This window comes from Bubalus kerabau, chromosome 10 (assembly GCF_029407905.1).
Source record: "Bubalus kerabau isolate K-KA32 ecotype Philippines breed swamp buffalo chromosome 10, PCC_UOA_SB_1v2, whole genome shotgun sequence".
Taxonomy (NCBI): Eukaryota; Metazoa; Chordata; class Mammalia; order Artiodactyla; family Bovidae; genus Bubalus; species Bubalus kerabau.
This window is the reverse complement of record NC_073633.1, coordinates 58,871,766-58,883,946: the sequence shown is the minus strand read 5'-3', so window position 1 is coordinate 58,883,946 and position 12,181 is coordinate 58,871,766. Positions and strand designations below refer to the sequence as shown.

Genomic DNA, 12,181 nt, shown 5'->3' with positions numbered 1-12,181 from the left:
AACATGGTGACTAGAGTTGAAAACACTTTATTGTATAAATGAAATTTCTGAAGAGAGTAGAACTTAAAAATTCTCATAAAAAATATGTGAAGTGATAGATGTGTTAACTAACTATAGATGGGGGAATCTTTTTACAATGTAAATATTTATCAAATCACCATGATGTACACTTTAAATATCTTACAGTTTTATATGGCAATTATACCTCAAGAAAGCTAATTTAAAGAAAGACCAGATAAATTCTAATGTAAGAGTTACACCTCTTCTGGATTATTTTCTACCAACATTTATATACCCAAACAAGAGCTATCACTTGCTGAGGCAATGAAAAGTGGAGAGAACAGCTCAAATTCAAAACCTGTAATCCCAGAAACTTACAAAATATGAAATTTTGGTCGGGACAGTTAGCAAAAGTGAAACAATATATTTGAAACCTTGAGATTTAAACAAGTGAAGGAAAAAAAAAACTGCAAGAAGCAATATTATTTATCGGTCGTACAACCTTATCTTAGTCCATGGCACTATAATTTACCAATATAATTATGGCAACAGTGTGTCCACATCTAGAATGTGGTTGAAAAACAAAACCAGAGCTTGTGGGACTACAGGAGAGAATCACGGGTCTACCAAGCCAGCTAAAGGAGAAATCTAAAATCTACACAGAGGAGAAATGGCGTTCTTACGGAAGCGAGAAGAGATTTTTCTTATATGGAAAGACAGCACACGAGTCTGCACGGTGACAACTGTTCCTGACTCCTCCATGGCATCTACAGGAGAGGACGACAGGAGGGCTGGACACTGGGTAACCAAGCCCGCGTGAGAATTAGAGTGTAATTAAATACACGAAAGGAGCTGATTGATCTGATCAGTATATGGCAAACTTCAATATCCTCCAGAAAACTCAAAAATGGTATAAGAAAGTGGGCTTCTATTTGAGTAACTGTGACTTATACAATACAGTCAGATGTTATTATAGCCTTAATGCACAGAGTAAAAGGACTTACTAGCAACTTCTGTTAGCAGTAGCTCGACAATCAGTAACTGAGAATTCTGGTGAATGTAGTGGTGGTCTTGCACCTGGTCCTTCTGGGGCATTTCTAAAAGAGCTCCCTACAAAGATCCACATTGTTGACTATCAAGTAAAATAAAAGAACACATTCTAGAGGAAATAACACCCACAGGACTAAGCAAATGCCACCAAAAAGTATAGGGTCTGCTCTTCCAGGAGAAAGCCCAGTATATGTGTATACTGTGTATATACATATACACAGTGTGTGTGTATATATGTAAATATATACATATACACTGTGTGTGTATATATATATATATATATATACTGTGTATATGTGTATACACAGTATACTGTGTATATATATAAAATGCAGTATATGTGTAACAGATGTTCTATTTCCCTGCACAGAGGTGCCTGCTACACTGCCTATCATGCTGTAACAAAATATTAGAATGCTTTAGTGAGACACTGGAGAAGGCAATGGCACCCCACTCCAGTACTTTTGCCTGGAAAATCCCATGGACAGAGGAGCCTGGTAGGCTACAGTCCATGGGGTCACTAAGAGTCAGACACGACTGAGCAAATTCACTTTCACTTTTCACTTTCATGCATTGGAGAAGGAAATGGCAACCCACTCCAGTGTTCTTGCCTGGAGAATCCCAGGGACGGGGGAGCCTGGTGGGCTACCGTCTATGGGGTCACAGAGAGTCAGACACGACTGAAGTGACTTAGCGTAGCATAGCATAGCATTAGTGAGACATGTACAGAATTTCAATAAATACATCAAGTGCAAAAAGAGTTGTTGATATTTACTTAAACGCTAGTGTTTCAATATTTACTTACATAACAATCACTGGCCACAGGAGTTAGTCTCTGCAAAACTCCCCCAGTTGATAATGTGTCAACACCCCACTTACATCAACAGACAGATCATCCAGAAAGAAAACCAGTAAGGAAACATAGGCCTTAAATGACACATTAGTCCAGACAGGCTTAACTGATATTTAGAGCATTCCATTTGAAAGTAGAATATATGTTCTTCTCAACTGCACAAGGAATATTCTCCAGGATAGATCATATGCTGAGCAACAAAAGCAGCTAAATTTAAGAAACTTAAAATCATTATCAAGCATATTTTCTGACCACAATGCTATGAGATTAGAAATCAACTACAAGGGATGTCCCTGGTGGTCCAGTGGTTAGGAATCCACTACCTATGCAGAGAACACAGGCTCAACTCCAGGTCCAGAAGGATTCCACATGCTAGGGGCAACTAAGCCCATGTGTCACAACTACCAAGCCTGGGCTCTAGAGCACGAGGAACAACTATTGAAGCCTTCGTGCTCTCGAGCCTGTGTGCCACAACTACTGAAGTAGAGCCCATGCTCTGCAACAAGAGAAGCGGCCACAATGAGAAGTTCATGCACCAAAACTAGAGAGTAGCTCCCATTCGCCACAACTAGAGAAAGCCCATACACAACAATGAAGATCCAGCCCTGCCAAAAAAAAACCAAGAATCAACTCTAAGAAGAAAACTACAAAAAACAAACACACGGAGACTAAACTACATGGTACTAAACAACATCACTGAAGAAATCAAAATCAAAACATTTTAGAGATAAATGAAAATGAAACCCCAATACAAAATCTATGGGACACAGCAAAAACAGTTCCAAGAGAGATGTCTACAGTAATACAATCTTACCTCAGGAAACAAGAAAAATCCAAAATAAACAATCCAACACTAGACCTAAAGCAACTAAAGAAAGAACAGAGGAGCTACCCCACGTCCGAGGCCAGGGGTGGCAATGAGAGGAGTTACCCGCGTCCGAGGCCAGGGGCAGTGGCCGGGAGGACCAACCCCACGCCGTGGCTGCGCGGGCACAGGAGGGCCTAGAGGAGCTATCCCAGGTTGAAGGTCAGGAAGGGCGGCGGTGAGGAGATACCCCACGTCCAATGTAAGGAGCATTGGCTGTGCTTTGCTGGAGCAGCCGTGAAGAGATACCCCACGCCCAAGGTAAGAGAAACCCAAGTAAGACAATAGGTGTTGCAAGAGGGCATCAGAGGGGCAGACACACTGAAACCATACTCACATAAAACTAGTCAATCTAATCACACTAGGACCACAGCCTTGTCTAACTCAATGAAACTAAGCCATGCCCGTGGGGCAACCCAAGATGGGCGGGTCATGGTGGAGAGATCTGACAGAATGTGGTCCACTGGAGAAGGGAATGGCAAACCACTTCCGTATTCTTGCCTTGAGAACCCCATGAACAGTATGAAAAGGCAAAATGATAGGATACTGAAAGAGAAACTCCCCAGGTCAGTAGGTGCCCAATATGCTACTGAAGATCAGTGGAGAAATAACTCCCGAAAGAATGAAGGGATGGAGCCAAAGCAAAAAGAATACCCAGCTGTGGATGTGACTGGTGACAGAAGCAAGGTCTGATGCTGTAAAGAGCAATATTGCATAGGGACCTGGAATGTCAGGTCCATGAATCAAGACAAATTGGAAGTGGTCAAACAAGAGATGGCAAGAGTGAATGTCGACATTCTAGGAATCAGCGAACTGCAAATGGACTGGAATGGGTGAATTTAACTCAGATGCTGGAATGGGTGAATTTAACTCAGATGCGGGCAGAAATCCCTCAGAAGAAATGGAGTAGCCATCATGGTCAACAAAAGAGTCCGAAATGCAATACTTGGATGCAATCTCAAATACGACAGAATGATCTCTGTTCGTTTCCAAGGCAAACCATTCAGTATCACAGTAATTTAAGTCTATGCCCCAACCAGTAATGCTGAAGAAGCTGAAGTTGAACGGTTCTATGAATACCTACAAGACCTTTTAGAACTAACACCCAAAAAAGATGTCCTTTTCATTATAGGGGACTGGAATGCAAAAGTAGGAAGTCAAGAAACACCTGGAGTAACAGGCAAATTTGGCCTTGGAATACGGAATGAAGCAGGGCAAAGACTAATAGAGTTTTGCCAAGAGAATGCACTGGTCATAACAAACACCCTGTTCCAACAACACAAGAGAAGACTCTATACATGGATATCACCAGATGGTCAACACCGAAATCAGACTGATTATATTCTTTGCAGTCAAAGATGGAGAAGCTCTATACAGTCAGCAAAAAACAAGACCAGGAGCTGACTGTGGCTCAGATCATGAGCTCCTTATTGCCAAATTCAGACTTAAATTGAAGAAAGTAGGGAAAATCACTAGACCATTCAGGTATGACCTAAATCAAATCCCTTATGATTATACAGTAGAAGTGAGAAATAGATTTAAGGGCCTAGATCTGATAGATAAGAGTGCCTGATGAGCTATGGAATGAGGTTTGTGACATTGTACAGGAGACAGGGATCAAGACCATCCCCATGGAAAAGAAATGCAAAAAAGCAAAATGGCTGCCTGGAGAGGCCTTACAAATAGCTGTGAAAAGAAGAGAAGCGAAAAGCAAAGGAGAAAAGGAAAGATATAAACATCTGAATGCAGAGTTCCAAAGAATAGCAAGGAGAGATAAGAAAGCCTTCTTCAGTGATCAATGCAAAGAAATAGAGAAAAACAACAGAATGGGAAAGACTAGAGATCTCTTCAAGAAAATCAGAGATACCAAAGGAACATTCCATGCAAAGATGAGCTTGATAAAGGACAGAAATGGTATGGACCTAACAGAAGCAGAAGATACTAACAAGAGGTGGCAAGAATACACAGAAGAACTGTACAAAAAAGAGCTTCATGACCCAGATAATCATGATGGTGTGATCACTCACCTAGAGCCAGACATCCTGGAATGTGAAGTCAAGTGGGCCTTAGAAAGCATCACTACGAACAAAACTAGTGGAGGTGATGGAATTCCAGTTGAGCTATTCCAAATCCTGAAAGATGATGCTGTGAAAGTGCTGCACTCAATATGCCAGCAAATCTGGAAAACTCAGCAGTGGCCACAGGACTGGAAAAGGTCCGTTTTCATTCCAGTCCCAAAGAAAGGCAATGCCAAAGAATGCTCAAACTACCGCACAATTGCACTCATCTCACACGCTAGTAAAGTAATGCTCAAAATTCTCCAAGCCAGGCTTCAGCAATACGTGAACCGTGAACTTCCTGATGTTCAAGCTGGTTTTAGAAAAGGCAGAGGAACCAGAGATCAAATTGCCAACATCTGCTGGATCATGAAAAAAGCAAGAGAGTTCCAGAAAAGCATCTATTTCTGGCTTTATTGACTATGCCAAAGCCTTTGACTGTGTGGATCACAATAAACTGTGGAAAATTCTGAAAGAGATGGGAATACCAGACCACCTGATCTGCCTCTTGAGAAATTTGTATGCAGGTCAGGAAGCAAAAGTTAGAACTGGACATGGAACAACAGACTGGTCCAGATAGGAAAAGGAGTACATCAAGGCTGGTATATTGTCACCCTGTTTATTTAACTTCTATGCAGAGTACATCATGAGAAACACTGGACTGGAAGAAACACAAGCTGGAATCAAGATTGCCGGGAGAAATAACAATAATCTCAGATATGCAGATGACACCACCCTTATGGCAGAAAATGAAGAGGAACTAAAAAGCCTCTTGATGAAGGTGAAAGTGGAGACTGAAAAAGTTGGCTAAAGCTCAACATTCAGAAAACGAAGATCACGGCATCTGGTCCCATCACTTCATGGGAAATAGATGGGGAAACAGTGGAAACAGTGTCAGACTTTATTTTTCTGGGCTCCAAAATCACTACAGATGGTGACTGCAGCCATGAAATTAAAAGACACTTACTCCTTGGAAGGAAAATTATGAGCAACCTAGATAGCATATTCAAAAGCAGAGACATTACCTTGCCAACAAAGGTTCGTCTAGTCAAGGCTATGGTTTTTCCTGTGGTCATGTATGGATGTGAGAGTTGGACTGTGAAGAAGGCTGAGCGCCAAAGAATTGATGCTTTGGAACTGTGGTGTTGGAGAAGACTCTTGAGAGTCCCTTGGACTGCAAGGAGATCCAACCAGTCCATTCTGGAGGAGATCAGCCCTGGGATTTCTTTGGAAGGAATGATGCTAAAGCTGAAACTCCAGTACTTTGGCCACCTCATGCGAAGAGTTGACTCATTGGAAAAGACTCTGATGCTGGGAGGGACTGGGAGCAAGAGGAGAAGGGGAAGACAGAGGATGAGATGGCTGGATGGCATCACTGACTCGATGGACATGAGTCTGAGTGAACTCCGGGAGTTTGTGATGGACAGGGAGGCCTGGTTGCTGCGATTCATGGGGTTGCAAAGAGTCAGACACGACTGAGCAACTGATCTGATCTGATAACAACTGGCATGATAGGTATTATCATACTAAGTGAAAAAATGTCAGAGGAAGACAAATATATCTCTCTTACACATGGGATCTAAAAAAACGATACAAATGAACTTATTTACAAAACAGAAAGAGACTTCAAAATCAAATTTATGGTTACCAAAGGGGAAAGGTGTGTGTATATATATACACACACACAAACACACACACATATATATATATAATAGATAACAAGGACCTACTATATAGCACAGGGAACTATATACTCATTATTTTGTAATAATCTAAGTAGTAAAAGAATCAGGAAAAGAATGGATGTATGTATATGCATAACTGAATCACTTTGTCGTATACCTGAAAGTAACACTATATTGTAAATCAACTATACTCCAATATAAAATAAAAATTAACTTAAAATAAATACACAATAAAACATTGAATAAATTTTTTTAAACACTAAAAAAAATAAAATTCCTAGCCTAGATAGTTTCACTGGAAAAGTCAACCAAATGTTTAAAGAATTAACTAACATCAATTCTAAACAATAGAAAATAGAAGGAAACTTCTCCGTTCATTTTATGAAGGCAGTTTACCCTGACACCAGTATACAAAATGAAAACTAAAAACCAATATTCTTTATGAATATGGATGCAAAAATCCGGAAACACATTATTAGAAAATTAAAATCCAGTCACATATTTAAAGACATACACACCATGACCAAGTGGGATTTATTCTAGTGATGCAAGGTGGTTCAGTAACTCCCGAAGTTAATCAATGCAATCAACCAAGCTAAGAAGAAACAGCATTTGACAAAATTCAACACCTCTTTATGATAAAAATACTCAGAAAAATAGAAATAGAAGAGAATGTCCTCAACTGTAAAAAGAGCATCTACAAAAAACTACAGTTAACATAATGCTTATCCCCTGAGAGATAACAAAGATGACATCTACACTCATCACTCATTCAATCTAGTGCCAGCCAGTGCTAAAACTTTTAGCCAGTACAATAAAGCAAAAAAGTAAATAAAAAGTGTATAGATGGGACTTCCCTGGTGGTCCAGCAGCTAAGACTCTGCTTTCCCACTGCAGGTGGCCTGGGGTTTGATCCCTGGTCACGGAACTAGATCCCACATGCCACAAGTAAAGATCCCATGTACCACAACTAAAGCTAAATAAATAAATATTTTTTAAAAAGTGTATAGATAAGAAACCAAGAAATGAAACTGTTCCTATTTGCAGAAGACATGACTATGTATGGAAAAACAAACAAACAAACTCCTACAGCTACTAAGTGAATTCAGCAAGGTCATGAGATACAAGATAAATTTTTTTTTTTTTTAAAGTCAATTCACTAGCAATGAGTATGTGGACAATGAAGTTAAAACTTAAATTCCATTTATAATCACTAAAAAACTGAAATACTTCGATGTAAATCTAACAAAACATGTACAGGATTTGTATGCTGAAGAATATAAAACACTGATGAAAAAATTCAAAGATGATTTAAACAGAATTGGCTTGAATAATACAGGGGTTAAACCACATAAATTTAGTCAGCTCTCTGTATCCACAGTTCTATATCTTTGGATATCTATGTATCCACAGATCTATATCTATATCTGTGGAATCAACTAACCATAGACTGTGTAAACAGTAGATTTTACTACTGAAAAATATCCAAATATAGGTGGACTCACACAACTCATACCTGTGTTGTTCAAGGGGAAATTGTAAATGAAGAGTCATACCATGTTCCTGGACTGTAAGACTCAATATAGGGACCATGTCAATCTTCCCCAAATTGATATTCAGATTTAATTTAATTCCTATCAAATTCCCCAAAGACTATTTGTAGATAGAGTTAGGATTACTCTAAACTTTATATGGAAAGGCAGAGGAATTAGAATAACTAAAACAATCTTGAAGACTTTATATAGATACAGTAATCAAAACTGTGTGGTACTCCTGAAGGGATAGACACATAAATCAACAGACAAAACAGAGATCCCAGGAATATATGAACAGATGTGCTCGGCTTTGTTTAAAATGTGTTTTAAACAAAGTAGCAAAAGCAACTGGGTATAAGAGAAAAAACCTTTCAACAAATAGTTGCAACTAGACCAAATGGACATAGAAAAGCAAAACAGAAACTGACCTAAGTCTCATAACCTACGAACAAAAATTAACTGAAGATAAAATTTTTAACGAAAAAAAAAAAAAGAAAGAAATTCTTTGGGTTCTAGGCAAAGATGTCCTAGAACTGATACTAAAGTTATGGTCCATAAAAACAGAAATTGCTAAGTTAGACTTCACAGAAATTGAAAACATTTGCTTTGGAAAAGACCCCCATTAAGAGGATGAAAAGACAACATATAGAGTAGGAAAAAGTATCTGTAAACCACACACCTGACAAAGAACTAGAATACATAAAGAACTCTCAAAATCCTATAATAAATTAACAAAAAACACCCAATTAGAAAACTGACAAATTGTCGTAACTTGAGGTCAAATTGTTCAATGCTATATCCCATGGTTTTATGACTAGTTATTTTATACATTAATGAGGAGTATTGAAATATTCAAATATAATTACGGATTTATCTTTCTCCTCTCAGTTTTTTCAGTTTTGCTACAGGTATTGTAGTTGAAGTTTTATTTAAGTTCACACACTTCTAGGTATTACATCCTGTAGATTAATTTAGCCTATTATCATCATGATTTCTACCCTAACATGCTTTTGATTGGTGTTTGTCTGTATATCTTTCTCCATCCTTTTGTTTTCAAAACATATATGTCTTCATATTTAAATTATGTTTCTTGTAGACAACATAGTTGCATCATGCTTTTTGATGCAGTTTTTTTTTTTTTTATGTTGTCTGGGTCTAGCTCTTTTATCCAGCCTGAAAATCTCTTTTAAATGTAGCACTTATACCACTTACATGTAATGTAACTATCAATATAGTTGGGTTTAAATCTATTATCTTTCTACTGCTTCATCTAAAAATAGTACTCTTCTCTATGTTAACCTGGAGAAGGAAATGGTGACCCTAGTATTCTTGCCTGGAGAATTCCATGGACAGAGGAGCTTGCTGGGCTGCAGTCATGGGGTCACAAAGAGTCAACATGACTGAGCAACTAAAGCTTTCACTTTCACTATGTTAATCATTCCTTCAATTTCCAAAACTTACTTCTAGTTTCTTCTTATATATTTCAGCTTGTTCTTCCTGGTATAATTCCTGTCGCACTTGTTCTAAATCTTCACGTTGCCGCAGCATTTCTTCCAACCTCTGAGTCAGCTATTAAAAAAAAAAAACAAAAACATGTATAGGAATCAAATTCTATGACAAATATTTAAGAATTTCTCCAGTGTTAAAACAATTATTTTAGTACCATATTTTTAAGCTGTAGTCTTTTTTCTTCACTTTCTTGAACTTTTGCCATTCGATCTTCTTCTCTTTGTTGCTGCAACTTGGCAAACTCTATTATTTTTCTATTTTCTTCTTCCATCTCCTCCCGTTTCTTTTTTCTCCAGAGAGCCTGCTCTTTCTGAAACTCTTCTATATACCTTCGAGTTGTATTCATTTTCTCTAACCTTTGCTGTCTTTCCCTAAAAAGTAATAGTGAATGCAGTTCTATAGTAACAGAAATAATAATAAAAAAGTAAAAAAAAATGAGTGTCATTTCCTTTAGCTGTCTACCAAGGAAACCGAACAGAAAACAAGATCTCCTGATATGCATTAAGGAAAAAAAGGTTTAGTCACTGTTACTTAATAAGTATCTCTTAATTATCAATTAATTGTTATACTAACAAAGATAAAAAGACTTGGTCTCAGTTTAGGTCATAACATTTACTGAGGACATACTGTGTATCAGGCACTTCTTAGGTGGTTTATTCTTCATGACAAGCCTGAGATGAATCTAACAAATATTTAAGCACGTTTAAGCATGTAAGAAAGTCGGGGCAAACTTACAATTGATCTTCTTCATAGATTTTCCTAACAATTTCATCGATCATGAGTTTCTCTTTCAGCAGCTGCTCATAAGCTTCCTGCTTTTTCTTCTCTTGTTCCTCCAGTTGTTTCTCTAAGTCATGACTGTACTGTGCTTTTGCTTGGTTTTGTTTGTCCTCTGCAGCACTCTCTTCCTTTATTAACCTCTCGTGCTCTTCCATCATAGTTCTGGCTATTTCAGCATCACGTTTCTGTTATTAAAACAAAACTCATCTTTCCATTATCAAACCTGAGCAAAATATGACAGAATACTTTTAGCACATGGAACTGAATACTATAAGGCCTATTGCATAAAATATTTTCATCTGTGTAGATAAAAAGCAAAGGTAAGTCACTGTCACCTGAGGGGTTTGAATGAAAAGCAAATGAATGAAAAGAAGAGTTTGAATGAAAAGTGGGGTTTGAATGAAAAGCAAACCCTAAAGAGGCTTTCCTATTTATTCAAGTAGCTCTCAGGGCAATAAGGAGAATAACTCCACACTTGAAAAACAGTAAGTAAGATTAGAAGTGCTTCATTAATAATTTTGTTAATTTCTAAAGCAACAGTCATCTTCCTCATCTATTTAAAAGTTGATGTAGGTAATTTTCACAAATTTTAGCTCCACTGGGTACTGGCTGCTATTTAGAGTAAGGATGGTGCTATCTTTTTTATACCTGTCTGCTATTAAATAGCTCTGAGCAACTCAAGTTCTCTCAGCCTAAATTTTCTTTGCTGCCAGTGGCCTTTGAAATCTCCCCTTTCTCATTTATTAAAGGCCCTTTGAAATAACTTTAACTTAAAAAAAGGGTCACATACATCACTGTGTCTGTTTTATGAGGTTTTAATTCGCTCTTCAAGACCATTCCTTCTGAATGAGACACAATCCTGCATCTTGAATGAGTTACCTTGATTTTTTTGAGCATTTTGAAATCATTTAACAAAATGTTTTAACATATATACACTGAGGCAGTTTAAAAAGTTATCCTTTACCATTATGATCACATCCCAAATGCTAGAATGGTTAGCAGTATCAAACACAAACTAAGAAACAAATAAAAGTATGAAGGTGAACAGTGGCTAGCATCAAAAGATCCACAAACAATAAATGCTGGAGAGGGTGTAGAGAGAAGGGAACTTTCCTCACTGTTGGTGGGTATGTAAATTGGTGCTGCCACTATGGAGAACAGTATGGAGGTTCCTTAAAAAACTAAAAAAGAGCTACCATATGACCTTGCAATCCCACTCCTGGGTGCATTTCAGGAGAAAAACATGATCCAAAAGGATACATGCACCCCAATGTTCATTGAAGCGTTACTTACAATAACCAAGACATGGAAGCAACCTAAATGTCCACCAACAGAGGAATGGATCAAGATGTGGGACATATATACAATGGAATATTACTCAGCCATTAAAAAGAATGAAATAATGCTATTTGCAGCAACATGGATGGACCTAGACAGTGTCATACTGAGTGAAGTAAGTTGAACAGAGAAGGAAAAATATCATATGACATTCCTTATACATGGAATCTAAAAAGAAATATTACAAATGAACTTACTAAACAGAAAAAGACTCACAGAGAATGAGCTTATGGTTGCAGCAGCGGAAAGAATAGTTAGGGAGTTTGGGGTGGACATGTTCATACTACCATATTTAAAATGGATAACCAACAAGGACTTACTGTATAGCACAAGGAACACTGCTCAATGCTATGTGGCAGCCTGGATGGGAGGGGAGTCTGGGAGAGAATGGATATATGTCTATGCATGGCTGAGTACCTTCAATTTTCACTTGAAACTATCATACTTGCTAATTGGCTACAAACCATAAAAAATAAAAAGTTTTAAAAAATAAAATATAAAGGCTAATG

General features: G+C 37.8%; 1 protein-coding gene across 5 annotated transcripts in view; it reads right to left on the bottom strand.

The window, feature by feature from the left end:
- Window positions 1-12,181, bottom strand: part of MNS1 (meiosis specific nuclear structural 1) — a 116,132-nt gene that overhangs the window by 17,779 nt on the left and 86,172 nt on the right. For all 5 annotated transcript variants that reach the window (XM_055537873.1, XM_055537874.1, XM_055537871.1 and 2 more), the window contains 3 exons: window positions 10,290-10,519; window positions 9,709-9,925; window positions 9,507-9,614 (listed from right to left, as the gene is read on the bottom strand). In XM_055537873.1, coding sequence (XP_055393848.1) covers window positions 9,507-9,614; window positions 9,709-9,925; window positions 10,290-10,519 — 555 coding nt within the window. The remainder of the gene's footprint in view (window positions 1-9,506; window positions 9,615-9,708; window positions 9,926-10,289; window positions 10,520-12,181) is intronic.